General features: G+C 40.2%; 3 protein-coding genes and 3 long non-coding RNA genes across 7 annotated transcripts in view; 5 read left to right on the forward strand and 1 right to left on the reverse strand.

The window, feature by feature from the left end:
- The first annotated feature begins 2,518 nt into the window (after nt 1-2,518).
- LOC104923977 (uncharacterized) lies at nt 2,519-5,328 on the forward strand. The gene is made up of 7 exons (XM_019272117.2): nt 2,519-2,702; nt 2,855-2,919; nt 3,029-3,198; nt 3,291-3,562; nt 3,962-4,026; nt 4,143-4,291; nt 4,389-5,328. Exons 3-7 carry the CDS (start codon nt 3,171-3,173, stop codon nt 4,472-4,474), a joined length of 600 nt encoding a protein of 199 aa, XP_019127662.2. The 5' UTR covers nt 2,519-2,702; nt 2,855-2,919; nt 3,029-3,170; the 3' UTR covers nt 4,475-5,328.
- A 1,070-nt stretch (nt 5,329-6,398) lies between these two features.
- On the forward strand, nt 6,399-25,579 carry LOC109141515 (uncharacterized). Its single transcript, XR_002042766.2, has 2 exons — nt 6,399-6,705; nt 24,485-25,579. It is a non-coding gene; the product is annotated as an uncharacterized LOC109141515 (long non-coding RNA).
- LOC104923975 (N-acyl-aromatic-L-amino acid amidohydrolase (carboxylate-forming) B) overlaps nt 9,400-26,238 on the reverse strand; it is a 20,741-nt gene continuing 3,902 nt past the window's right edge. The window contains exons 7-8 of one of the 2 annotated variants that reach the window (XM_019272119.2): nt 25,784-25,838; nt 9,400-10,275 (exon numbers count right to left, since the gene is read on the reverse strand). In XM_019272119.2, the coding sequence (XP_019127664.2) occupies nt 10,088-10,275; nt 25,784-25,838 (243 nt within the window). In that variant the 3' untranslated portion in view covers nt 9,400-10,087. Of the gene's footprint in view, nt 10,276-25,567; nt 25,839-26,238 lie in introns of those variants that run through there. The other variant, XM_010737192.3, reaches the window with a different exon arrangement.
- On the forward strand, nt 17,758-18,223 carry LOC113747611 (uncharacterized). The gene is made up of 3 exons (XR_003463731.1): nt 17,758-17,830; nt 17,936-18,105; nt 18,198-18,223. It is a non-coding gene; the product is annotated as an uncharacterized LOC113747611 (long non-coding RNA).
- LOC113747610 (uncharacterized) lies at nt 18,321-20,297 on the forward strand. The gene is made up of 4 exons (XR_003463730.1): nt 18,321-18,436; nt 18,846-18,910; nt 19,027-19,175; nt 19,273-20,297. It is a non-coding gene; the product is annotated as an uncharacterized LOC113747610 (long non-coding RNA).
- LOC104923976 (claudin domain-containing protein 1) lies at nt 21,517-25,177 on the forward strand. The gene is made up of 4 exons (XM_010737193.3): nt 21,517-22,268; nt 23,073-23,180; nt 23,272-23,409; nt 23,603-25,177. Exons 1-4 carry the CDS (start codon nt 21,977-21,979, stop codon nt 23,821-23,823), a joined length of 759 nt encoding a protein of 252 aa, XP_010735495.1. The 5' UTR covers nt 21,517-21,976; the 3' UTR covers nt 23,824-25,177.

Below are 26,238 nucleotides of genomic sequence, written 5' to 3' on the forward strand. Positions count from 1 at the left end.
ATCCATGTAGTGTAAATAAACGGCAGATGTCACGTATGAGGTTTTTTTGTGATCTACAATGGATGTTGTTGTTCATTCCCAGTTGTGACTAAAATAACTGTACAATAAATATCGTGTGACTGGTGTCGGTACATGCATTCAAGCAAATGCTGTCGTTTCAATAAAGGAACATTTTTGTAAAGTTTATCGCTCGTCGTGTCACCCCTTCCGAGCGAATCCTGTTCGTTAGCTTGTTGCTCCTGTTCTGCTGCACCCGGATTCGGGGAAGCGCCAGTCTTTTTCTCGGAGCGAGAGGGCGATGCCCTTCTAATAAGCACATCATGAGAAGAAAGGATAAAGGAGTGTCTTGCCTTTGTACCTCGTGTTTCACCCGAGAAAGTCTGGAAAAGCGGTCTTCGGTGAAACATGCCTTCACTGAGGAGGGCTGGTGAAATGGGACCTTGATGGTAGAGGTAGCTGATGGGAAATGGGAGCCAGACACACAATCCAGTTGTTGTAGTGTTGAACGGAGGTTTGAAGAAATCTTCAAAAGACTTCCCAAAGGGAGGAAGAACGCCTGCACTCTGGGTGCAGTACCACTACATGGTAGATGTCATCAAGATCTTCATCAGAACTGAACGGCTTGCAGACCACAATGGGCACCTGTCCTGCATTGTCACTAGATGCTAGACATCTTTGCAGCTGTGGGGCAATCATCAAATGTCAAGGGGCACGGTGTACTGTCACTCATGAAGCAACTCGAAACTTTGCCTGCTTACAAGGAACCTTAAATTTTACTTCCCATGGAACCATGTTGTCCGTTACTCTAGCCAGGATTGTCTGGCACATGGTGTGGACATCTGTATTGAGCAGAACATTAATGAAGGCAGCCAAGTCAGAAGGTGGACTGAGCAGAGGGAGGAGAGAAATAGTGATTTGGTCACAGGTGCTGGGTGCTGTTACCCTCAAACACTTTCTCATGGTCAACCAGCACATGGAGGAAGGTGTCAAGAAACATGGTCTACTCCACAGGAGCCGCAAAAACAAAATGAAGCGAGACGCTGAAGTGATTGAAATTGTCCTCAAATGGTTTGAGGAGACAACCCATTTAAGGGAGTAAGGAGTTGCTTGTGTCTTTCTCAACAGGATTCACAAGCACGAGAGATGGCCCAGGTAATGCAGAAAGAGCAGCTGAAGTAGGGAGGGAGATGCCAATAAAGCTGGATGGACGGTCAGCCACACGACCATGGAGGGTGAAGTTGAAGGTACAAGCCCCTGTCATCACTCAGAAAGATCCCAAGGTCAATGAAAAGAAGATTCACCTTGACTCACTCAAGTTTTCAACCGACTGATCATTTTGGCCAACCGCATGACAGTTGAGACGAGCTTTAGTAGCTGACTTCCTCCCGTTCAGTCCTGTCCCTGTTCAGCAACAAAAATCAAAAATAACACGGCAAAAGCAGGCAGGCTTTTCCACAGACTAGCCGCAAGGATTTAACTGAGCCTGAGCACTCCAACCTGGTGGTGATGGGATGGGTTCTCTACATGGTAAAGTGGGAACGAGGTCAGAGTTGGCAGGAATTGCCAAAAGTTAAAACAGATAAAACTACAACAGATAACAACAGATAAAAAACAGTACACATATACAACAGATAAAAAAGCTAATGCTGCCCTGACAATTATACCTTTTCATGAGGCTATTGCTTTAGACAAATAGGAAAAAAGAAATTTTTATGGTGTAATAATGGCTGAAAATGCAGTGAGTGGGAAAAGTGGGGGTGGCTGTTTTTGCATAAGGAGTGTGTTGGGAAAAAACTAATGCTTGCAATCGACTCAGATAATAAAAAACCCTAGTTTGACCCCCTCACAAGTTACTTAAAGCCAAATTTAACATTATTGATTTTTCAAAAATCGGTTAGATGTACCCAATTTTTTTACAATTTTTAAAAGGTTTCCACGGGAGTTAAATTTCAACATTTTAAGACATGATATTACACACCTCCAAACACAATTGTGAAGAAATTTCTGGTAAGGATTAGTTCCCAGATTTTCATATGTTGCCCTCACAATGTACAACGGGGTAAAAGACGCAGACAACCTGACAGAGAACAGACTAATTAAACACAAGTGAAAAAAAAAAAAACAACACAGACGGGACAAAGACAAGAATTAAAGTAACACAAGACACCTGAGGAAAGACTCTTCAACAGAAAACAGGAAATACTAAAACAGAACACCAAAACCAGGCCAAGAAGAAGAGGGATATCATTTATTTTATGCTGTGCACTGACTAAAAGACTCTCTGGGTTATATTAGTAATGGACTAGAATAAATTAATTGGTAGTGCAGGGGAATTTCTCTGCATAACCTGCCCTGTTTGTTTGCACTTCAAAGCACCTCGCAGGACAAGATAGAAGAGAGATGAAAATGCCACCACACTTATGCAGACCCTAATTTTGTTATGTGAAAATAAATCTTGTCAGACGCTAGATACTGAACATAGTCATCTTTGATGACTGTGAATACCTATACAAACAACAATCGGGGCATCAATAACAACTTCAGCTACAACTGGACTATCAACAACCACACCTGCAACATCAACTGCTTCAGCGCCTGTTTACACTGTGTCAGCAGACTTACCAGACGAACCTTTTACAGTTGAGCTCACAAATCCCAACAGCAACAGATTCAGAGTGCTTGAATTGGCATGTGTAATACCGGTGAGTAGAAACTGTTATTATGCTTGGATGCACTGGACAAAACTCATAAATAAAAATTAATTTCAGTGAAATTTGCATTCCTGTTTAATATCTTTTGAGAAAGTTATTGTGCTTGAAAGCTGCTCAAAGTCTTTTAATGTTTCTTTTTGCAGTGTATTCAAGTATACCGTATCAGATTTGGAAATAGATTTAACACCTGCAATGTGAGGAGATTCAGGTAAGAACACTTTTCTAACAGTGATTTACTGATGTTGCATGTATGTGTAGATTATGAAATCGTCTCATATTATTGTTTGACACTTGTCTCATTTGGTTTAATGATACAGGCCTATTCCTGCGAGGACAAGAACGGTTGGAACTCAAGTAGATCTTGGGATTGTATTCAATAGGACTGCAGACTTGCCACCGAATAGTGCTATTGTTGAAACGTTAGTAGATGCCGTGCAAAACAGTACCTTCAATCTTACAATGAATGCCACTTCAATCAGAGTAGCAGGTTAGTAAACACAACACACACACTTTGATTAGTTTGTGAAACTGGTAGCAAACTTGATTTGACATTGACACAAATATTTACTGATTCCATAGATGGTCCATTGCCTTCAACTGCTGCAACTACAACTGCTGCAACTACAACTGCTGCACCTGCAACTGCTGCACCTGCAACTGCTGCACCTGCAACTGCTACACCTGCAACTGCTGCACCTGCAACTGCTGCACCTGCAACTGCTGCACCTACAACTGTAGCACTCACAAAAATTAATGTGTCTTTTAGATCTGTGACAAACACATTCACATCTGACTTGCTCGATCCAGCATCAGACACATTTAAAAATCGAACTTCACTGTTAAAGACACAGGTAAGTCTCACCCTGACATTTTTTTTTTTTTTGCTGGTACACCTACTGAATTATAATATTAGAAATCGCAAGTCTGACTGAAATGTTATGGTCTAATGCTAAAGGGTATGGCCTGCAATTTAATGTGGAATATATGTACAAAGGAAGAAAATATGGATATGGGGAACAACTGGCCACGTTAGAGGGAAGGACAAATACATTGTACTCTAATGTCATTGGCTGTCGTGCAAAGCACGAAAGAAAGTTTCAATTTGTTTTGGAAATACAGAAAACACAATGAATATAACAAAGAAAACTACACCTCACTGCACAACTTATCCCATACACACAGTTCAGTGTTTTGAAGCAAAAATAGAAGCTGAAAGTGTTTAAATAAAAAATAAATCTCTGTTTCTGCAGCTTGAACCCATTTTCCAAACGGTATTCCCTTCCTCCTTCAGGTTCATAGAGGTGGTGTCATTCAGGTAATTTAAGACTTATCTTTTTACAATTAAAGAATAGTGGCCTGCATCTGATGTAAATTTATATTAACATTGTTAATATACATAATGAACAATATGTCTTGTTTCTCTTTCCGCAGTAATGGATCAATCATCAATAACATCACCCTTAACTTTCAAAATACATTTGTTCTTAATAACACTGAGTTTGTGAGTGTTTTGCTCAGAGCGGCTTCGAATATCACCGGCTTTGACATTGAGATCAGCTCCATCATTGTGAATGGCATACGTAAGCAATACTGAGTACTACTTTTTAAACTACTTTTTAAAAGTTAAAAAACTGTTTGTTAAAATAATGTTTTGTTTCCTTTTCTCCTTATTTACAGCTTCGAGTGGAGTAAACCACAAGATCAGTCTCCTCACTGCATCCATCATGGTACTGTTGTCATGGCTACTGTCAAGCCAGCAATAGCATCAGTGCTCCATTTGAAATGAACAGAATATGACTGCTATCACTGGCATGAAATAGGACTTTTCTTTAACATACTATCAGACTGAGTGGACTCGGTGGATAAGGAAAGTCTGTAGAACTTAGCATATTTCTATGTGGAAATGAATGCCCAGAATCCTGAGCTGAACAGAATGACACAGCACCTTTTCCACTGACTCTATTGAGTCAAACCATAAAATAACACATTATATTAAGCACTGAAAAGTCAGAAAATAAGAGCACTGTTAATACTTAATGTCTTTTAAATGAATATATTTTTGAAAAAACTTGAAGCAGGGATACTGCTGTTACTTTTAACTTAATTCTGTAGTCCCCAAATGCATTTATAATTCATGTTTAGGTTTTACCTGATTGCATAGCAGCATAACATGACATAGCGACCTAATAAATGCCACAGAGAGCATATTGTAGCATTATAGTGGACTGCACACCCCAATCGTGAACCAATGCATAAAAGGCTTTTGCAAACATGAAGTCCTCACTGCATCCTTCATGGTACGCTTGTCATGGCTACTGTCAAGCCAGCAATAGCACTGAGTCCGACCATAAAATAACACATTATCTTAAGCCCAGAGAAGTCAAAAAATAAGAGCACTATTGTACTTTTAATGTCTTTTAAATCAGTCTATTTTTTTAAATATACAAGTTAAGATGCTGCAGTTTCTGTCATCTCCAAATGTATTCAAACTTTTTAATTTTAAATTTTACTTTCAGCACTGTCAGCTGTCTTATTGATACAAAGTATTCATGTAATCACACATAACTGTATTCTGTGAGAATTTGTGTACAATTTCTGTCAGCAATGATCAGAATACAAAATCTTTAAACATTTATGTTGTGTCTCTTTTGATTTTTTTCTCTTCTTGTGACAAGGCGAAAGTGTATCAGGGTGATAGCGGGAGGTTTAATTAAAGCGCCTGTGAGGTTTATAGATCATCAAATCCCAACATGTGATTTCATGATATTATATTTCACAGTTAATGTCTCACTCTTTGTTGTGTGAATAAGAAAACAGGGAGTGCCGCATAGTTGATTTAGATTCTTATTATAACCAACATCAACTACTGCCAGAGTTAATGACAGCTCTCACAGAGAACAAGCAAGTTAATAGACAGGTAATTACAATGCACTTAGTGTTTCTCCAATCCATAAAACAGCTGCAAAGTTGTCAGGGGAATAAAGATTTCAATCGGATTCAAAACAACATAAAGTCGTGTGACACATTTGTGTTACAACGGGAGTCTGTGTAACATTGTGTTAGCAGTAACACAAGTAGTTATGACTTTTTGAGCCAACAAAGTGACAACAATGTCTGCCATACAGAAATATCTATTGGCTACTATTATTAGTTATCTTTGAGAGACCTGACATCATGTCAGGAAATTTAACTGGCTCTTGTCAGTATTTTTATTCAGTACAGGCCAACAAAACAGATTCACTGAAGGTTGACGAAAGTTTTGATCTAGGTGTTGAGAAACACTATTTATATAAAATCTAATAAATCATTGGAATAGCTTTTTCTATTAAAGTGATTTGAACTTTATTTTGCGGGAAGAATCATTATTTCATCTATTAATGACCTTGCAAATCACAGGACATCAATTGGCAACGGTCAGGATAAAGGTTGTTGTTGTGGGCTGCTGTGGTCCAAAATGCCAGGGCCGATTTTTTGCCCCAGTCCGCCCATGTTCACAATCAAAACCATCAATTAGTTGCCATCCATTAAGTGATCACAGCTTTAAAATAGACTAAAAGAGATTTATCTGTAATAATAAATAAACATGATTTGTTAAGATTTGATATTGATATATTGTTGTTATTATATATTGTCTCAGCTGCAGAAATATCTGCTCATCAGCCGAACCGGAAGAGGAACACGCTCACCGAGCTGACTGACGTATAAAAAAAATGATGGGCCAAAAAACTGTCAACACGTTCAAACAAGTGCCCACATTAGCCAAACTTCCTTACGTAAAGAGACAATTTAATAAGGCGTCTAATTAAACAGTTTCACAGTTTTCCTGCACATGAACAATGATTGCACATTTCACGTGTCTTCTAGCAGCTTGTTTCTTGTCCTGTCCGTTTAAACGTAAGGATGTTACAATACTAGAACTATATGCAGATCACATTTTTTGCAAAGATTATACAGGAATCCAATCCAATAGAGATTACTCAAATTGCAATTGCAGGTCATTTTAAGGATTAAGTTATACAAATTATTAAGTTAATTAGTTTTGTGGATTCAGTTGTTTATTTATGTTATTTATATTTGTTCCTTTTATTTTTTTAAATCACCATTTCAACTCAACTGGGACACACCTTTCATTGACATCCTGTGGTTGACGAGTGCACCTGTGAACACGCCTAGAATTTGGGTGAGGACACGCATAAAAATACTTGGCAGCATTGTAATAAAGTTGTACTGAACATTTTGTTCCAAAAAACAAAACAAAAAAAAAACAGACAGATGGTTGCTGTTGTTTACTCTTGTCTTTTACTTCTGCTGCTTCGGAACAGTCTAGGAATGATGCGACAATGAGAGAGACGATGACTATTACTGTACATGTTTGGTTGTTTTTATTATTAAAGTGATTTATTTATTTATTTATTGTTAAGGTCAGACTGTGTTTCTTCATAGTTTATTTACCCAACGCATTGTTTTCTTTGCTATTTTCAAGCATATACTTCATGTTTTGACTGATTTTATAGGTTTTTGTAGCAAAAAAAAACAAAAACTTGTTTTTAATATAGTAGTGCTTTTTTACCATTTTGTGTCATGTCTTTGACATATTCGCCTCAGTCGTCGCTGCTGCCCTTCCCCCTCCCAACAGTTTCTCTCCGCTAGATGTCGATGCAGCCACTGAATCTCTCAGTTCCACACTAACCGCATGCCTAGATACCATGTGTCCTCTTTTCAGCAAACCTGTACGCTCCACTCAGCCCCGCCCATGGTTGACTGATGCCAATCTGCTCGTCACGTACAGCACGCAGAGCTGCGGAACGGAAATGCCACAAATCCAAAAACCCTGCTCACCTAGAAGCCTTCCAATCTCTCCTAGCGTCATTGTCTTCATCTGTCACTACTGCTAAAATGGAATATTACAACAAGAAAATCAGCAGCACAGCTGACTCACGGAAACTCTTCTTGGCCACCCCCCCCCCCCCCCCCCCGGCACCAACCTGCTGACAGCTTTGCCTCCTTCACAGACAAGGTGGCGACTATCAGCAAACAATTTTGTGATCCCCCAGTCACAACCTACTACCTCCCAGAGACAACAGCGCAACTCTCTCCTCGTTCACCCCTCTCTCAGAAGACGAGGTATCCAAACTGATCATTGACAACCGACCCGCCACCTGCCTGCTGGACCCCATCCCCTCTAAACTCCTACAAGATATCGCTCCTACAGTAGTCCCACCGATCAGCTGCCTTCAAACAAGCCAGAGTTACGCCACTACTGAAAAAGACTACGCTTAACCCCACCTTGGTTGAAAATTATCGGCCGGTGTCACTGCTTCCCTTCCACTCGAAAACCATTGAGAGGGCGGTCTCTACACAAGTCACTGTCTTCCTCACCCATCACCACCTACTTGACCCAAAACAGTCGGGTTTCAGGAGTGGCCACTCCACCGAGACAGCTCTATCTGTCACAGAAGCCCTAAAAACAGAACATGAGGGTAATCATCTGTACTCATCCTTCTTGACTTATCGGCTGCCTTCGATTCAGTCAATCACAACATACTCCTAACCACACTCGCTAACATGGGCATTACAGGCTCTGCCCACTCCTGGCTCGAGTCCTACCTCGCTGGACGCTCCTTTAATGTGTCTTGGCAAGGTCGTCTGTCATCAACTCATACCCTCTCCACCGGGGTGCCGCAGGGGTCGGTGCTGGGTCCCCTTCTGTTTGCCATCTACACCACCTCGCTGTCCCACGTTATCCGCTCACACGGCTTCCCCTACCACTGCTATGCCGATGACACACAGCTATACCTGTCATTCCAGCCGGACGACACCACGGTCTCCGTGCGCATTTCCGCCTGTCTCTCTGATCTGTCAACTTGGATGAAAGACCACCATCTCCAGCTTAATCTGTCAAAAACCGAACTCCTAGTCATCCCTGCCCATGAGTCAATCTGCCATGACTTCAACCTGAAAATTGGTACTGTCACTATTACCCCTAACCATGCTGCTAAAAACCTGGGCGTCGTACTAGATGATCGTCTTTCTCTCTCTGAGCACATTTCCTCCGTAGCGAGGTCATGTCGCTATGCATTGTACAATATTAGAAAAATCAGACCGTACCTGACCCAATATGCCGCTCAGCTCCTGATACAGGCTACAGTCACCTCCCGCCTCGATTACTGCAACTCCCTTTTGGCTGGCCTACCTGCTTGTGCAATCAAATCATTGCAAATGGTCCAGAATGCCGCAGCACGACTGGTTTTCAATCAACCCAAAAGGTCACATGTCACCCCACTCTTCAGCGACCTGCACTGGCTGCCTGTAGCTGCCAGAACTAAACACAAAGCTCTGACGCTAGCCTACAAAACCATCACAGGATCTGCCCCTGCCTATCTCAGCGCCTTACTAAAGGCTCACGTCCCGACCAGGGCGCTACGCTCCGCTCATACAAACCGTCTAGTTGTACCCTCGCCTCTCGCAAAGCAAGGTCACTCTAAACTCTTCTCTGTGGTCGTCCCCAAATGGTGGAATGACCTACCAACGGCTACAAGAACAGCAACATCCCTTTCTACCTTTAAAAAACTTGTAAAAACCTTTCTCTTTCGAGACTGCTTCTCTGTCTAACAAAACTAACAACTACTCTGTGCTCCTTTACACCTTTGTCAGCTTATGTCCTCCTCTGTAAGTCGCTTTGGTCTGCTAAATGCAATGTAATGTAATGTCTTTTGCCCTTCACATGTTCATATAAATTTGTTTTGTGGATTCAGTTGTTTATTCATGTTATTCATATTTGTTCCTTTTATTTTTTTTAAATCACCATTTCAACTCAACAGGATTTAAGGGAAACTGTGTTTCTCTGTGAGGCATTATGAATGTAATTTAAAAGGCCATATTGGGATAAGCTACAGTATTCCTTTGCACTTAAATTATTGTTGAACATATCCTGTTATTGCTGTAGTGCTCAGTAGTGAATTTCTATTTTTTTGATGATGATGATGATGTCCCCCAAAAAATACAGTATTACCCATGCAATGTGTCCACCAGTGTGTATATATATTAGCATCAATCGCACAGTTTATTAAATTAAAGAATGATCATGCACTGTGTGTGATGAATCAGATTGTATTTTGCATATTCAGCCTTTTAATTCAAGAAATTGTTCTATCCCTGAATCCAGTGTAGTGTAAATATAACGGCAGATGTCACTGTATGAGTGTTTTTTTGTGAATCTACAATGGATGTTGTTGTTCATTCTCCAGTTGTGAGCTAAAATAACTGTACACATAAATATCGTGTGACTGTGTGCGAGGGTACTCATGCATATTCCAAGCAACTGCTGTCGTTTCAATAAAAGGAACATTTTTGTAAAGTTTATCAGTCTCGTCGTGTCACTCCTCTTCCGATGCGAATCCCTGTTCGTTAGCTTGTTGCTCCTGTTCTGCCTGCACCCGGATTCGGGGAAGCGCCACGAGTCTTTTTCTCGCGAGCGAGAGGGCGATGCCCTTCTCGTAATAAGCACATTCATTGATGAAGAAAGGATAAAGAGGTTCTTTGCCTTTGTACCTCAGTGTTTCACCCGAGAAAGTCTGGAAAAGCGGGTCTTCGGTGAAACATGCCTTCACTGAGGAGGGGCTTGGTGAAATGAGGACCTTGATGGAGAAGGTAGCTGATGGGAAAATGGGAGCCAGACACACAGATCCAGTTGTTGTAGTGTTTGAACGGAGGTTTGAAGAAATCTTCAAAAGACTTCCCAAAGGAGGAAGAACGCCTGCACTCTGGGTGCAGTACCACTACATGGTAGATGTCATCAAGATCTTCATCAGAACTGAACGGCTTGCAGACCACAATGGGCACCTGTCCTGCATTGTCACTAGGATGCTAGACATCTTTGCAGCTGTGGGGCATCATCAATATGTCAAGGGGGCACGGCTGTACTGTCAACTCATGAAGCAACTCGAAACTTTGCCTGCTTACAAGGAAACCTTTAAAAGTTTTACTTCCCATGGGAACCATGTTGTCCGTTACTCTAGCCATGATTAGTCTGGCACCTGGTGTGACATCTGTATTGAGCAGACATTAATGAAGGCAGCCAAGTCAGAAGGTGGACTGAGCAGAGGGAGGATGAGAAATAGTGATTCTGGTCACAGGTGCTGGGTGCTTACCCTCAAACACTTCTCCATGGTCAACCAGCACATGGAGGAAGGTGTCAAGAAACATGGTCTACTCCACAGAGACCTTGCCAAAACACAAATGAAGCGAGACGCTGAAGTGATTGAATTTGTCCTCAAATGGTTTGAGGAGATCAACCCATTTAAGGGAGTAAGGAGTTGCTTGTGTCTTTCTCAACAGGATTCACAAGCACGAGAGATGGCCCAGGTAATGCAGAAAGAGCAGCTGAAGTAGGGAGGGAGATGCAGATAAAGCTGGATGGACGGTCAGCCACATCGACCATGGAGGTGAAGTTGAAGGTACAAGCCCTGTCATCACTCAGAAAGATTCCCAAGGTCAATGAAAAGAAGATTCACCTTGACTCACTCAAGTTGTTCAACCGACTGATCATTTTGGCCCAACCGGCTATGACAGTTGAGACGAGCTTATAGTAGCTGACTTCCTTCCCGTTCAGTCCTGTCCCTGTTCAGCAACAAAAATCAAAAAATTAACACGGCAAACAAGGCAGGCTTTTCCAAGACTAGCCTGAAGGATTTAACTGAGCCTGAGCATCAACTGGTGGTTGATGGTGGATGGTTTCTCTACATGGTAAAGTGGGAACGAGGTCAGAGTTGGCAGGAGATTGCCAAAAGTTAAAACAGATAAAACTACAACAGATAACAACAGATAAAAAAACATGTACACATATACAACAGATAAAAAAGCTAATGCTGCCCTGACAATTATTACCTTTTCATGAGGCTATTGCTTTAGACAAATAGGAAAAAAGAAATTTTTTATGGTGTAATAATGGCTGAAAATGCAGTGAGTGGGAAAAGTGGGGGTGGCTGTTTTTGCACTAAGGAGTGGTTTGGGAAAAAAACTAATGCTTGCAATCGACTCAGAATAATAAAAAACCCTAGTTTGACCCCCTCACAAGTTACTTAAAGCCAAATTTAACATTATTGATTTTTCAAAAATCGGTTAGATGTACCCCAATTTTTTTACAATTTTTTAAAAGGTTTTCCACGGGAGTTAAATTTCAACATTTTAAGACATGATATTACACACCTTCCTAAACACAATTGTGAAGAAATTTCTTGGTAAGGATTTAGTTCCCAGATTTTCATATGTTGCCCTCACTAAATGTACAACTGGGTAAAAGACGCAGACAACCTGACAAGAGAACAGACTAATTAAACACAAGTGAAAAAACAAACAAACAGACGGGACAAAGACAGGAATTAAAGTAACACAAGACACCTGAGGAAAGACTCTTTCAACAGAAAACAGGAAATACTAAAACAGAACACCAAAACCAGGCCAAGAAGAAGAGGATATCATTTATTTTATGCTGTGCACTGACTAAAAGACTCTCTGGGTTATATTAGTAATTGACTAGAATAAATTAATTGGTAGTGCAGGGGAATTTCTCTGCATAACCTGCCCTGTTTTGTTGCACTTCAAAAGCCACCTCGCAGGACAAGATAGAAGAGAGATGAAAATGCCACCACACTTATGCAGACTCCTAATTTTGTTATGTGAACAATAAATCTTGTCAGACGCTAGATACTGAACATGATTCATCTTTGATGACTGTTGAATACCTATACCTTGTAGTTGCATTACTGCCCCCTTGTGGCTTTACTCATCTACTGTCTCCTATTTTATCACAGCTTGATCCTGGCTCCTACTCATCCGAGCCTCTGTAGACCTTAGACTTACTAAATCGTTTATGATCTTATTTACTTGCACAATTGGTGCTTATTTTTTCTTTCTCTGTTATTTTTTCTAGTCTTTTGAAACCAACACAGTACCAAGACAGTGTTCATGCCAATATATGCTGTATCATGTAAAGTGTAGTCACCTGTGATGGCCACTGTGGCTGAATAAAGGAGTGCCAGCCATAGAAACGTTGCCAGAATTACTGGAAGTGACACTACCTGAGGGAGGCATCTTTGGGTTTAGTAACCAGTTGTGTAATACATCTATTGTTCATAACTGGAATTCAGAAGAAAGATATTTTCACGACAAGACAAAGAGGGGTGTATACTAAGATGAAATCAAGGAACTGACAAAGGAATATGCCACAGCCTATTTTTTCTGATTTGCTGTCATCCAACATTTCTGAATAATATATCTATGAGTCACATAGATGTGTTGTCTCAAAGGCTATATAACGGCTTTAAGAGATGAAGACTGCCACAGGTGACATATCTCCAATGTCACAAATGTAAAACAGATTAAGGAAATATTGATTGTTTTCCAAAAACTTTAAGAAATCTATACTCCATCAAAGAAGGCAATATTTCTTCTTCTTCTAATTTGGGTAAGTAAATCTTTAAATTTGTGTAAATGTATACTTTTGTATTAAATAAACATTTGTTGTTGTTTTTTTAAAACTAGCTCTAGAGGATTCAAATTTTAGATTTCTTATTGATTCTTTTAGAGGCTGAATTTTGGAACGATTTAAGGAATTGTTTGACATCATTTGGCAAGTAGGGTAGCGATGTGTCGGTCGCGAACGATCCGGTTCTAAGAGCCGGCTCTTTGAAGTGAACGACGGGAGCCGATTTAGGGAGCCTTTTTCTTTTTCCACTTTGGTGCCTCGCTGTCTCCTCTCCCTTACACTCTCCCTCGTGCCATGCCTGTTCTCACACATCTTGACCAATCACGTTCGGCTTTCAATTAAAAAAGTGGAGGAAAAAAAAAAACTAGTGGGGGGAAAAACTTTTTTTCTCCACTTTTTTTTTGTGTGAAAGCTGCACGTAATTGGTCAAGATGTATAGCAGCATCCACGGCAGGGGTGACAGAGACACACACACACAGTGGTCGCGGAGGACAAACACGACAGGAGGGAGACGAGAGACCGAGAGAAAACGACAAACGGTTTCAGGCAGTTTTGCATTATTTTGGGTGATTAATTAATTAAATAGTTAGTAAGTTTTATTTATATAGCACATTTTTAAACAGCATGCACTGACCAAAGTGCTTTACAATGTCAAAAATAAAATAAAATAACATTTAAAAATATAAAATATAAAATAATAACAATACAACAATAATAATAATAATAATAATAATAATAATAATAATAATAATAATAAATTATTAAATAAATAAAACCAATTAATAAAATGTGAGGAGCCGTTTGGGAGCCGAAAGAGCCGGCTCCTTATAGTAAGCAGAGCCAAAAGAACCGGCTCTCCAAAAAGAGCCAAAATTCCCATCACTAAAGTAGGGTCAATCTATACTTGCTATACTGCTTCCCAGCTGCTGCTGTTGCTATAAATGGCTAAAATGCATGGTCTCTAAGTTTTCGTATTATATGATACATAAATATAAATATTAAAGTAATTTGGTGGCGAACAGTAATAACAATAATAAAGTAATATAAAAAACCCAAGTCGGATTGAAAATTGTTATTATTAAACTGGGCAGGGCATGCCATGGCATGTGTGTCGGATGCAGCCGTTATCTTTTTTCATTGATGCTTGGCACCACAGTGATGTGCTATAATACGTCCTTTCACAAAATAATAGTTACCCTGATGAGGTATGATGGTCTGTTATACTGACCTAATAGAGAAAGCAAATTTCTACCCAGTCTGTAGCTAAACATTGAAAGGAAGGGATGATAAAAGAAGCTAAGAAAAGAAAAGAAAGGAAAACAAGTGAGAGGCTGCCAGACAAGAGTAAATTTAGGACTGGCTTTTAGTCTTGTCAAATGTCAGATATGTCAGTATAAGTTATTGTCTGGGACAAATCAGATGTTGGATCGGTGTGCTTTGGTTTTTATTCAACGTAAAATATTCCAGACTAAGATTACTTTTAAGATCAAGCTAGGCTTATATAATTATGACACAAATTGCTGATCTTTACAAGTGTGAATTTAGAAGACCAAATTGCTATCCCATTTGTATTACTAGCTATAACAACAAGCTAATATTGCAGTACAAATATTAATGAACTTCTTTCATCTCCATTTTGAATTATGCTACTGTATTAGGATAAATCTCTTTCACTTTGACATTAAAGATGCAGTGTGGTTTCTTTTTGTAATTTAAAACTTAATATTAAGTCATTTCTAAACCCGGGTTACATCTTCAAGAAGAATTATTGCATTAAGACTGCAAATTCTTAATGACACTTAACGCTCATTCAAAATAAAAATAGATATTTTGAAAGATATTTGCTACTTTAATGTGCTTTTTGGGGTAGATGACTGACTGTCAAATTTTGCAGTTTCCAAAGCAGAAAATGGACATTGGACGAACTTACGGTTCTCTGATATTACAGTAAGTTACTGATTACGTGTAATATGAAGTGAAGATGTTAACAGTGCCTAAAAATGTGATTTTGAATGTTATGACATGATTTGTTTGTTGCTAATGCAATTACAGTGTATATTGGTAGGGTGAATCACAATCCACCAGTGTAGACAAACAACTAACAACCGATTCATTGACTACAACAACTGCATCAACAACAACCAGTGCATCAACTACAACTGGAGAATCAACAACAACTGGTGCATCGACTACAACTGGCGCATTGACTACAACTGGCGCATCAACAACAACTGGTGCATCGACTACAACTGGAGAATCAACAACAACTGGTGCATCAACTACAACCGGTGGAGCAACAACAACTGGTGCATCGACTACAACTGGTGCATTGACTACAACTGGCGCATCAACAACAACTGGTGCATCGACTACAACCGGTGAATCCACAACAACTGGTACATCAACAACAACCGGCGCATCAACAACAACTGGTGCATCAACTACAACCGGTGGAGCAACAACAACTGGTGCATCGACTACAACCGGTGAATCCACAACAACTGGTACATCAACAACAACCGGTGCATCAACGACAACTGGTGGAGCAACAACAACTGGTGCATCGACTACAACTGGTGCATTGACTACAACTGGCGCAACAACAACACGGTGATCGACTACAACCGGTGAATCCACAACAACTGGTACATCAACAACAACCGGTGCATCAACGACAACTGTGGCATCAACTACAACCAGTGGAGCAACAACAACTGGTGCATCAACTACAACTGGTGCATTGACTACAACTGCTGCATCAACAACAACCGCTGCATCAACAACCAGTGCATCCACAACAACTGTTGCATCAACTACAACCGGTGCGTCAACAACTGGTGAATCAACAACCACAGGTGCATCAACTACAACCTCTGCATCAACAACAACAACCGCTGCATCAACAACCAGTGCATCAACTACAACTGGTGCATCAACTACAACCAATTCATTGACTACAAGTGATGCATCAACAACAACCGGGGCATTAACAACAACTGGTGAATCCACAACAACTGGTACATCAACAACAACCGGTGCATCAACTACAACCGGTGGAGCAACAACAACTGGTGCATCAACTACAACTGGTGCATCAACTACAACCGGTGCATTGACTACAACCAATTCATTGACTACAAGTGATGCATCAACAACAACCGGGGCATTAACAACAACTGGTGAATCCACAACAACTGGTGCATCAACTACAACCGGTGCGTCAACACCTGGTGAATCAACAACCACAGGTGCATCAACTACAGCCGCTGCATCAACAACCAGTGCATCAACTACAACTGGTGCATCAACTACAACCGGTGCATTGACTATAACCAATTCATTGACTACAAGTGATGCATCAACAACAACCGGGGCATCAACAACAACTGGTGAATCCACAACAACCGGTACATCAACAACACCGGTGCGCCAACAACAACGGTGAATCAACCACCACAGGTGCATCGACTACAACCGCTGCATCGACTACAACCGCTGCATCAACTACAACTGGTGCATCAACTACAACCGGTGCATTGACTACAACCAATTCATTGACTACAAGTGATGCATCAACAACAACAACAACCGGGGCATCAACAACAACTGGTGAATCCACAACAACTGGTGCATCAACAACAACCGGTGCATCAACTACAACCGGTGCGTCAGCAACAACTGGTGAATCAACAACCACAGGTGCATCAACTACAACTGGTGCATCAACTACAACCGCTGCATCAACCACAGGTGCATCAACTACAACTGGTGCATCAACAACCAGTGCATCAACTACAACTGGTGCATCAACAACCAGTGCATCAACTACAACTGGTGCATCAACTACAACCGGCGCATTGACTACAACCAATTCATTGACTACAAGTGATGCATCAACAACAACAACACCGGGGCTCAAACAACAACGGGTATCCACAACAACTGGTGCATCAACAACAACCGGTGCATCAACTACAACCGGTGCGTCAGCAACAACTGGTGAATCAACAACCACAGGTGCATCAACTACAACTGGTGCATCAACTAAAACCGCTGCATCAACCACAGGTGCATCAACTACAACTGGTGCATCAACAACCAGTGCATCAACTACAACTGGTGCATCAACACCGTGCATCAACTACAACTGGGACAACTACAACCGGCGCATTGACTACAACCAATTCATTGACTACAAGTGATGCATCAACAACAATCGGGGCATCAATAACAACTTCAGCTACAACTGGACTATCAACAACCACACCTGCAACATCAACTGCTTCAGCGCCTGTTACACGTGTCAGAGACTACCAACGAACCTTTTACAATTGAGCTCACAATCCCAACAGCAACAGATTCAAAGTGCTTGAATGGCATGTGTAATACCGTAAGTAGAAACTTTTTATTATGCTTGAATGCACTGGACATCAATGTATAATTCATCATAAATCATAAATCATAAATAAAAATTAATTTCAGTGAAATTTGCATTCCTGTTTAATATCTTTTGAGAAAGTTATTGTGCTTGAAAGCTGCTCAAAGTCTTTTAATGTTTCTTTTTGCAGTGTATTCAAGTATACCGTATCAGATTTGGAAATAGATTTAACACCTGCAATGTGAGGAGTTTCAGGTAAGAACACTTCTAACAGTGATTTACTGATGTTGCATGTATGTGTAGATTATGAAATCGTCTCATATATTGTTTGACACTTGTCTCATTTGGTTAATGATACAGGCCTATTCTTGCGAGGACAAGAACGGTTGGAACTCAAGTAGATCTTGGGATTGTATTCAATAGGACTGCAGACTTGCCACCGAATAGTGCTATTGTTGAAACGTTAGTAGATGCCGTGCAAAACAGTACCTTCAATCTTACAATGAATGCCACTTCAATCAGAGTAGCAGGTTAGTAACACCAACACACACACTTTGATTAGTTTGTGAAACTGGTAGCAAACTTGATTTGACATGGACACAAATATTTACTGATTCCATAGATGGTCCATTGCCTTCAACTGCTGCATACACAACTGCTGCAACTACAACTGCTGCACCTGCAACTGCTGCACCTGCAACTGCTACAACCTGCAACTGCGCACCGCAACGCTGCACCGCAACTGTAGCACTCACAAAAATTAATGTGTCTTTTAGATCTGTGACAAACACATTCACATCTGACTTGCTCGATCCAGCATCAGACACATTTAAAAATCGAACTTCACTGTTAAAGACACAGGTAAGTCTCACCCTGACATTTTTTTTTTTTTTTGCTGGTACACCTACTGAATTATAATATTAGAAATCGCAAGTCTTCACTCAAAGACTGAAATGTTATGGTCTAATGCTAAAGGGTATGGCCTGCAATTTAATGTGGAATATATGTACAAAGGAAGAAAATATGGATATGGGGAACAACTGGCCACGTTAGAGGGAAGGACAAATACATTGTACTCTAATGTCATTGGCTGTCGTGCAAAGCACGAAAGAAAGTTTCAATTTGTTTTGGAAATACAGAAAACACAATGAATATAACAAAGAAAACTACACCTCACTGCACAACTTATCCCATACACACAGTTCAGTGTTTTGAAGCAAAAATAGAAGCTGAAAGTGTTTAAATAAAAAATAAATCTCTGTTTCTGCAGCTTGAACCCATTTTCCAAACGGTATTCCCTTCCTCCTTCAGGTTCATAGAGGTGGTGTCATTCAGGTAATTTAAGACTTATCTTTTTACAATTAAAGAATAGTGGCCTGCATCTGATGTAAATTTATATTAACATTGTTAATATACATAATGAACAATATGTCTTGTTTCTCTTTCCGCAGTAATGGATCAATCATCAATAACATCACCCTTAACTTTCAAAATACATTTGTTCTTAATAACACTGAGTTTGTGAGTGTTTTGCTCAGAGCGGCTTCGAATATCACCGGCTTTGACATTGAGATCAGCTCCATCATTGTGAATGGCATACGTAAGCAATACTGAGTACTACTTTTTAAACTACTTTTTAAAAGTTGAAGAACTGTTTGTTAAAATAATGTTTTGTTTCCTTTTCTCCTTATTTACAGCTTCGAGTGGAGTAAACCACAAGATCAGTCTCCTCACTGCATCCATCATGGTACTGTTGTCATGGCTACTGTCAAGCCAGCAATAGCATCAGTGCTCCATTTGAAATGAACAGAATATGACTGCTATCACTGGCATGAAATAGGACTTTTCTTTAACATACTATCAGACTGAGTGGACTCGGTGGATAAGGAAAGTCTGTAGAACTTAGCATATTTCTATGTGGAAATGAATGCCCAGAATCCTGAGCTGAACAGAATGACACAGCACCTTGTCCACTGACTCTATTGAGTCAAACCATAAAATAACACATTATATTAAGCACTGAAAAGTCAGAAAATAAGAGCACTGTTAACACTTAATGTCTTTTAAATAAATATATTTTTGAAAACTTGAAGCAGGGATACTGCTGTTACTTTTAACTTAATTCTGTAGTCCCCAAATGATTTAAAATTCATGTTTAGGTTTTACCTGATTGCATAGCAGCATAACATGACATAGCGACCTAATAAATGCCACAGAGAGCATATTGTAGCATTATAGTGGACTGCACACCCCAATCGTGAACCAATGCATAAAAGGTTTATCAAGGGTCATTGCAAACATGAAGTCCTCACTGCATCCTTCATGGTACGCTTGTCATGGCTACTGTCAAGCCAGCAATAGCACTGAGTCCGACCATAAAATAACACATTATCTTAAGCCCAGAGAAGTCAAAAAATAAGAGCACTATTGTACTTTTAATGTCTTTTAAATCAATCTATTTTTTTAAATATACAAGTTAAGATGCTGCAGTTTCTGTCATCTCCAAATGTATTCAAACTTTTTCATTTTAAATTTTACTTTCAGCACTGTCAGCTGTCTTATTGATACAAAGTATTCATGTAATCACACATAACTGTATTCTGTGAGAATTTGTGTACTTTGTACAATTTCTGTCAGCAATGATCAGAATACAAAATCTTTAAACATTTATGTTGTGTCTCTTTTGATTTTATTCTCTTCTTGTGACAAAGCGAAAGTGTATCAGGGTAATAGCGGGATGTTTAATTAAAGCGCCTGTGAGGTTTATAGATCATGAAATCCCAACATGTGATTTCATGTTATTATATTTCACAGTTAATGTCTCACTCTTTGTTGTGTGAATAAGAAAACAGGGAGTGCCGCATCGTTGATTTAGATTCTTATTATAACCAACATCAACTACTGCCAGAGTTAATGACAGCTCTCACAGAGAACAAGCAAGTTAATAGACAGGTAATTGCAATGCACTTAGTGTTTCTCCAATCCATAAAACAGCTGCAAAGTTGTCTGGGGAATAAAGATTTCAATCAGATTCAAAACAACATAAAGTCGTGTGACACATTTGTGTTACAACGGGAGTCTGTGTAACATTGTGTTAGCAGTAACACAAGTAGTTATGACTTTTTGAGCCAACAAAGTGACAACAATGTCTGCCATACAGAAATATCTATTGGCTACTATTATTAGTTATTATTAGTCTTTGAGAGACCTGACATCATCTCAGGAAATGTAACTGGCTCTTGTCAGTATTTTTCATTCAGTACAGGCCAACAAAACAGATTCACTGAAGGTTGACGAAAGTTTTGATCTAGGTGTTGAGAAACACTATTTATATAAAATCTAATAAATTATTGGAATAGCTTTTTCTATTGAAGTGATTTGAACTTTATTTTGCGGGAAGAATCATTATTTCATCTATTAATGACCTTGCAAATCACAGGACATCAAATGGCAACGGTCAGGATAAACCCTCACACATCAGTTTAATGTTAGTTTGTTGGTTTAAAGTCCGCATGACTTAAAAGGGTCGTTTAGCTTTTAAACAGTGTTGATCTATTAGAAAAATTAAAGAGAGAGACTTTGTTACAAAAAATAATAGTTTTCAATTCATAGCGGGTTAAAAATATGATCATAAACTGAACACTTTCAAGCTGTTGTTGGGACAAAACAAGCATTTTTGAAGTAGTGAACTTTGATTTTAAAAATGATATTGTTTGGACCAGAAGATCAATTCACAATCAAAAGCATCAATTAGTTGCCATCCATTAAGTGATCACAGCTTTAAAATAGACTAAAAGAGGTTTATCTGTGATAATAAATAAACATGATTTGTTAAGATTTGATTTTGATATATTGTTGTTATTATATATTGTCTCAGCTGCAGAAATATCTGCTCATGAGCCGAACCGGAAGAGGAACACGCATGGATTAGTGTGTTTACATCTCGCATCATCCTGGCTGCGCCCGGCATCCAAAAAGAAAAACGCAGACCTGTGCTTTTTTACATTTGGAGGCTCGGACATTACGCATTTTTATAACGGTGTGTGGGGGTGGTGGAGGAGGTCTGTTTGACTTTTTTTTTTTTTTTTTTTTTAGCGAGGACTCGGGGCTGTTATTGCGGACTTAGCGGTGTGATATCTGCCGCAGCGTCGGGTCGGGCCAACCACCATCTGTGGAAGTGGGACAAGGGGGAACAGATGGCGCATCCAAGCCGGCCTGCAGGGCTGCTGACGCTGACTGTTAGGACAGCACTGAAGGGTATCAATCATTCAAATTAAAGCTGTTGCACGGTGTGTTTATTTCTGCAGACAATGCCGGAGTGACTTGGATTGTGAGTGTCCAAAAAACGACTTTCACCATCAACTTTAATCCCTCTTTGACGCGTCTCTGACCCGGTCAACAATGGTTGACAACCGCTACGCCACAGCTCTGGTCATCGCCTGTGTGCTGAGCATACTGGCCACTGTTTATCTGTCGGTGGCCATCGGGACGCAGCACTGGTACCAGTACAGCAGCCCCACGGTGCGCGGAGAGGCCAACGCGTCCGAGCTGCGCTCCCTGTATGAGGAGTTCATAGACGGAGAGTTTGACGAGAAAACCTACAGCGACACCTTGTTCCGCCTCAACGGGACTGTGGGCCTCTGGTGGCGATGTGTGCACGTCCCTGCCAACGCTCACTGGTACAAAGAGCCAGGTGTGTATATGTATGACTGACCTAAGCCCCACCTCAGGACAGGTAAGGATTCATTTCCCAACCTCTGGATCATGGATGTTTGTGCCTCTCATGTTTTGAATTTACATCCTAGTCACAGAGGTATTGTGATTTTCCTGGAAAAATACATTTAAACTACCCAGATTCTGTCTTACGGTTTACTTTTATTGTTTTATGATTATTTGAAAGTATTGTGCATTTGTTCTGAAGTTGTATTTTTATCAGATTGCTTCAAAACTGGTGGACTTGCTGCACAAATGCCTCTGTTGTAGATAAAACTGTGTGTCCTCTATGGTGCCCTTAAAATGGAGACAAGGTGATGCAGTGCCATATAGGCTGTCCTACATGCAAGAAAAGGGTTTCATCGTGCTGATGTCCTTTTTTTTTATTTTGAAAATTTCTTTGCTTCTACCCTCCCAGAGTCCGGCACTGTCGAGCGTGGTCGTAGCAGTCCATCATAGCAACGCTGCAAGACTGTGACTAACCATGACTCTCATTATCACAAAGTACACTTTATGATTTAAAAAGGGATTAAATCAATTATTGCAATTGATTTTCTTTCCTTCAGCAATTGGTCAGGCTCCTGAGCCCTGGTTGGATTCTGGGTCGCTGCTGCCAACTACAAATGTTTGCCCCAGCCCCCCTCCCCAGGAGGTTAATCCGGCCGTGCTCACAATCAACTGACAGATTGGACGGATATTTCCGTAAAGCGACATGTATACTGTATAAAGTCTCATCCTAAGCGAACTAATGTCAATGATTCTTTATGTAAATAACCTCTTTCAGATGTCAAGATGGTGCTGGAGTGTCGAAGCTTCACTCTACCTCAGCAGTTCATTCCCAAATATAAAGAACCAGGAAACCACAACAGCGGAGAGGACATGGTGCGCACATGTAAGTTTCACTGGATTCGGCCTCTTTTCTACATTAATAATGACCGATATGTGTTGCCTATATATTCATATATTTCTATGTGTATGTGTAGACTTGTGGAGGTGCCAGTTTCTGCTCCCACTCGTGTCCCTGGGCCTGGTGGTGTTGGCAGGTCTAATTGGGTTCTGTGCCTGCCTCTGTCAAAGCCTCACCCCCACACTAGGCATAGGAGTACTTCACCTGCTGGCTGGTAAGACTAGTAATTCAAGTTAAAGCTTGGGATTTCCAGTTTGCCCCTGTCTAGACGGAAGAGTTGTTCATATTTCTGCAGTGACACAGCAAAAAACGAATTAAAAGAAAAACATACTAGGATGTTTGCGTGTGGTTGACACGAGTATCAAATTTCAACCACGTAAATGCATCACTTTATTCTGTTTCTGCAGGTATCTGCACCTTAGCCACAGTGTGCTGTTACCTGGCGGGGATGGACCTGCTCCACAGGGTGTCAATGCTGCCTGATAAGGTAGATGGCTCTCTGGGCTGGTCCCTCTACTTGGCCCTCATTTCCTCACCACTGCACATGATGGCCGCCGCACTTCTGGTGTGGGCGGCACGTAGCCACAGTCAAAACTACTACCGCATGACAGCCTACCGGGTGGCATAGACTTGAGATTCGAGCTCTGGATCTCTGCCCTATGTTATATTCATACCCTACTCTGACACCAAGATGCATTTTATTATGACCTCAGAGGAGCGGGATGTGGGTTAATCTGTGCATTTGGCTCTCTGACGGATTAGAGTGCATGTACTCTATAGTAATAACCCCGTCTGCTGCATTAAAAGATTTGATTTGTGTTTCTCTCTCGGGTTTTACGGCATTGGTTTGAAAAAGGTCAACCAGAAAGACGTTTATAACACAACACATGCTTGGTTTAGAGTAACTTAACACCAAGCTGTGTCCCAGTTTCACGCTGCATTCCTTCATTCCAGGTCCTGAACATGTAGTACAATACTCACCGAGCTGACTGACGTATAAAAAAAATGATGGGCCAAAAAACTGTCAACACGTTCAAACAAGTGCCCACATTAGCCAAATCTCCTTACGTAAAGAGACAATTTAATAAGGCGTCTAATTAAACAGTTTCACCGTTTTCCTGCACATGAACAATGATTGCACATTTCACGTGTCTTCTAGCAGCTTGTTTCTTGTCCTGTCCGTTTAAACGTAAGGATGTTACAATACTAGAACTATATGCAGATCACATTTTTTGCAAAGATTATACACAAATCCAATCCAATAGAGATTACTCAAACTGCAATTGCAGGTCATTTTAAGGATTACGTTATACGGTATGGAACTGGGACACACCTTTCATTGACATCCTCTGGTTGACGGCAGCATTGTAATAAAGTTGTACTGAACATGACACACACTCTTGTTCCAAAAAACAAAACAAAACCCCCAGACAGATGGTTGCTGTTGTTTACTCTTGTCTTTTACTTCTGCTGCTTCGGAACAGTCTAGGAATGATGCGACAATGAGAGAGACGATGACTATTACTGTACATGTTTGGTTGTTTTTATTATTCAAGTGATTTATTTATTCATTGTTAAGGTCAGACTGTGTTTCTTCATAGTTTATTTACCCAACGCATTGTTTTCTTTGCTATTTTCAAGCATATACTTCATGTTTTGACTGATTTTATAGGTTTTTGTAGCAAAACTTTTTTTAATATAGTAGTGCTTTTTCACCATTTCGTGTCATGTCTTTTGCCCTTCACATGTTCATATAAATTTGTTTTGTGGATTCAGTTGTTTATTCATGTTATTTATATTTGTTCCTTTTATTTATTTTTATCACCATTTCAACTCAACAGGATTTAAGGGAAACTGTGTTTCTCTGTGAGGCATTATGAATGTAATTTAAAAGGCCATATTGGGATAAGCTACAGTATTCCTTTGCACTTAAATTATTGTTGAACATATCCTGTTATTGCTGTAGTGCTCAGTAGTGAATTTCTATTTTTTTGATGATGATGATGATGTCCCCCCCCAAAAAAATACAGTATTACCCATGCAATGTGTCCACCAGTGTGTATATATATTAGCATCAATCGCACAGTTTATTAAATTAAAGAATGATCATGCACCGTGTGTGATGAATCAGATTGTATTTTGCATATTCAGCCTTTTAATTCAAGAAATTGTTCTATCCCTGAATCCAGTGTAGTGTAAATATAACGGCAGATGTCACTGTATGAGTGTTTTTTTGTGAATCTACAATGGATGTTGTTGTTCATTCTCCAGTTGTGAGCTAAAATAACTGTACACATAAATATCGTGTGACTGTGTGCGAGGGTACTCATGCATATTCCAAGCAACTGCTGTCGTTTCAATAAAAGGAACATTTTTGTAAAGTTTATCAGTCTCGTCGTGTCACTCCTCTTCCGATGCGAATCCCTGTTCGTTAGCTTGTTGCTCCTGTTCTGCCTGCACCCGGATTCGGGGAAGCGCCACGTGTCTTTTTCTCGCGAGCGAGAGGGCGATGCCCTTCTCGTAATAAGCACATTCATTGATGAAGAAAGGATAAAGAGGTTCTTTGCCTTTGTACCTCAGTGTTTCACCCGAGAAAGTCTGGAAAAGCGGGTCTTCGGGGTGGAGCGGGCAGAAGTCTCGGTCCTGCGGGGAAAGACATCCAATTAGGTTGATTGTTGTGAGTTTTTAAATTTGTAAGGCAATCTTCAATACTGTAGTCTTTGAAACAAAAACTCTCCTTGGGTGTTCTGTGTTACTTTACTTCCTCTCTTTGCCATTTTTTTTTTGCATTAATTAGTTATTTAATGCTTAATGCTTCTCCGTATGTTTCTGCTCCTCTCCTAGTGTCTCTCAGTTCTGTATTTTTTCATTGGAGGACTACTATTGATGAGATTTTCTCTTGGATGGTTGGATTATTTTTGTTTTTTTTATCTGAACTCCTCAGCCGCCTTTTGTTATTTTGTGTCCAATAAGTCAGGAAAGTTACCTTTGTTCATTCTACCTACCTGTCTGCGTTTGGGTTCACTTTTTTTTTTTTTTTTTT

Source organism: Larimichthys crocea, chromosome XIV (assembly GCF_000972845.2).
Source record: "Larimichthys crocea isolate SSNF chromosome XIV, L_crocea_2.0, whole genome shotgun sequence".
NCBI lineage: Eukaryota > Metazoa > Chordata > Actinopteri > Sciaenidae > Larimichthys > Larimichthys crocea.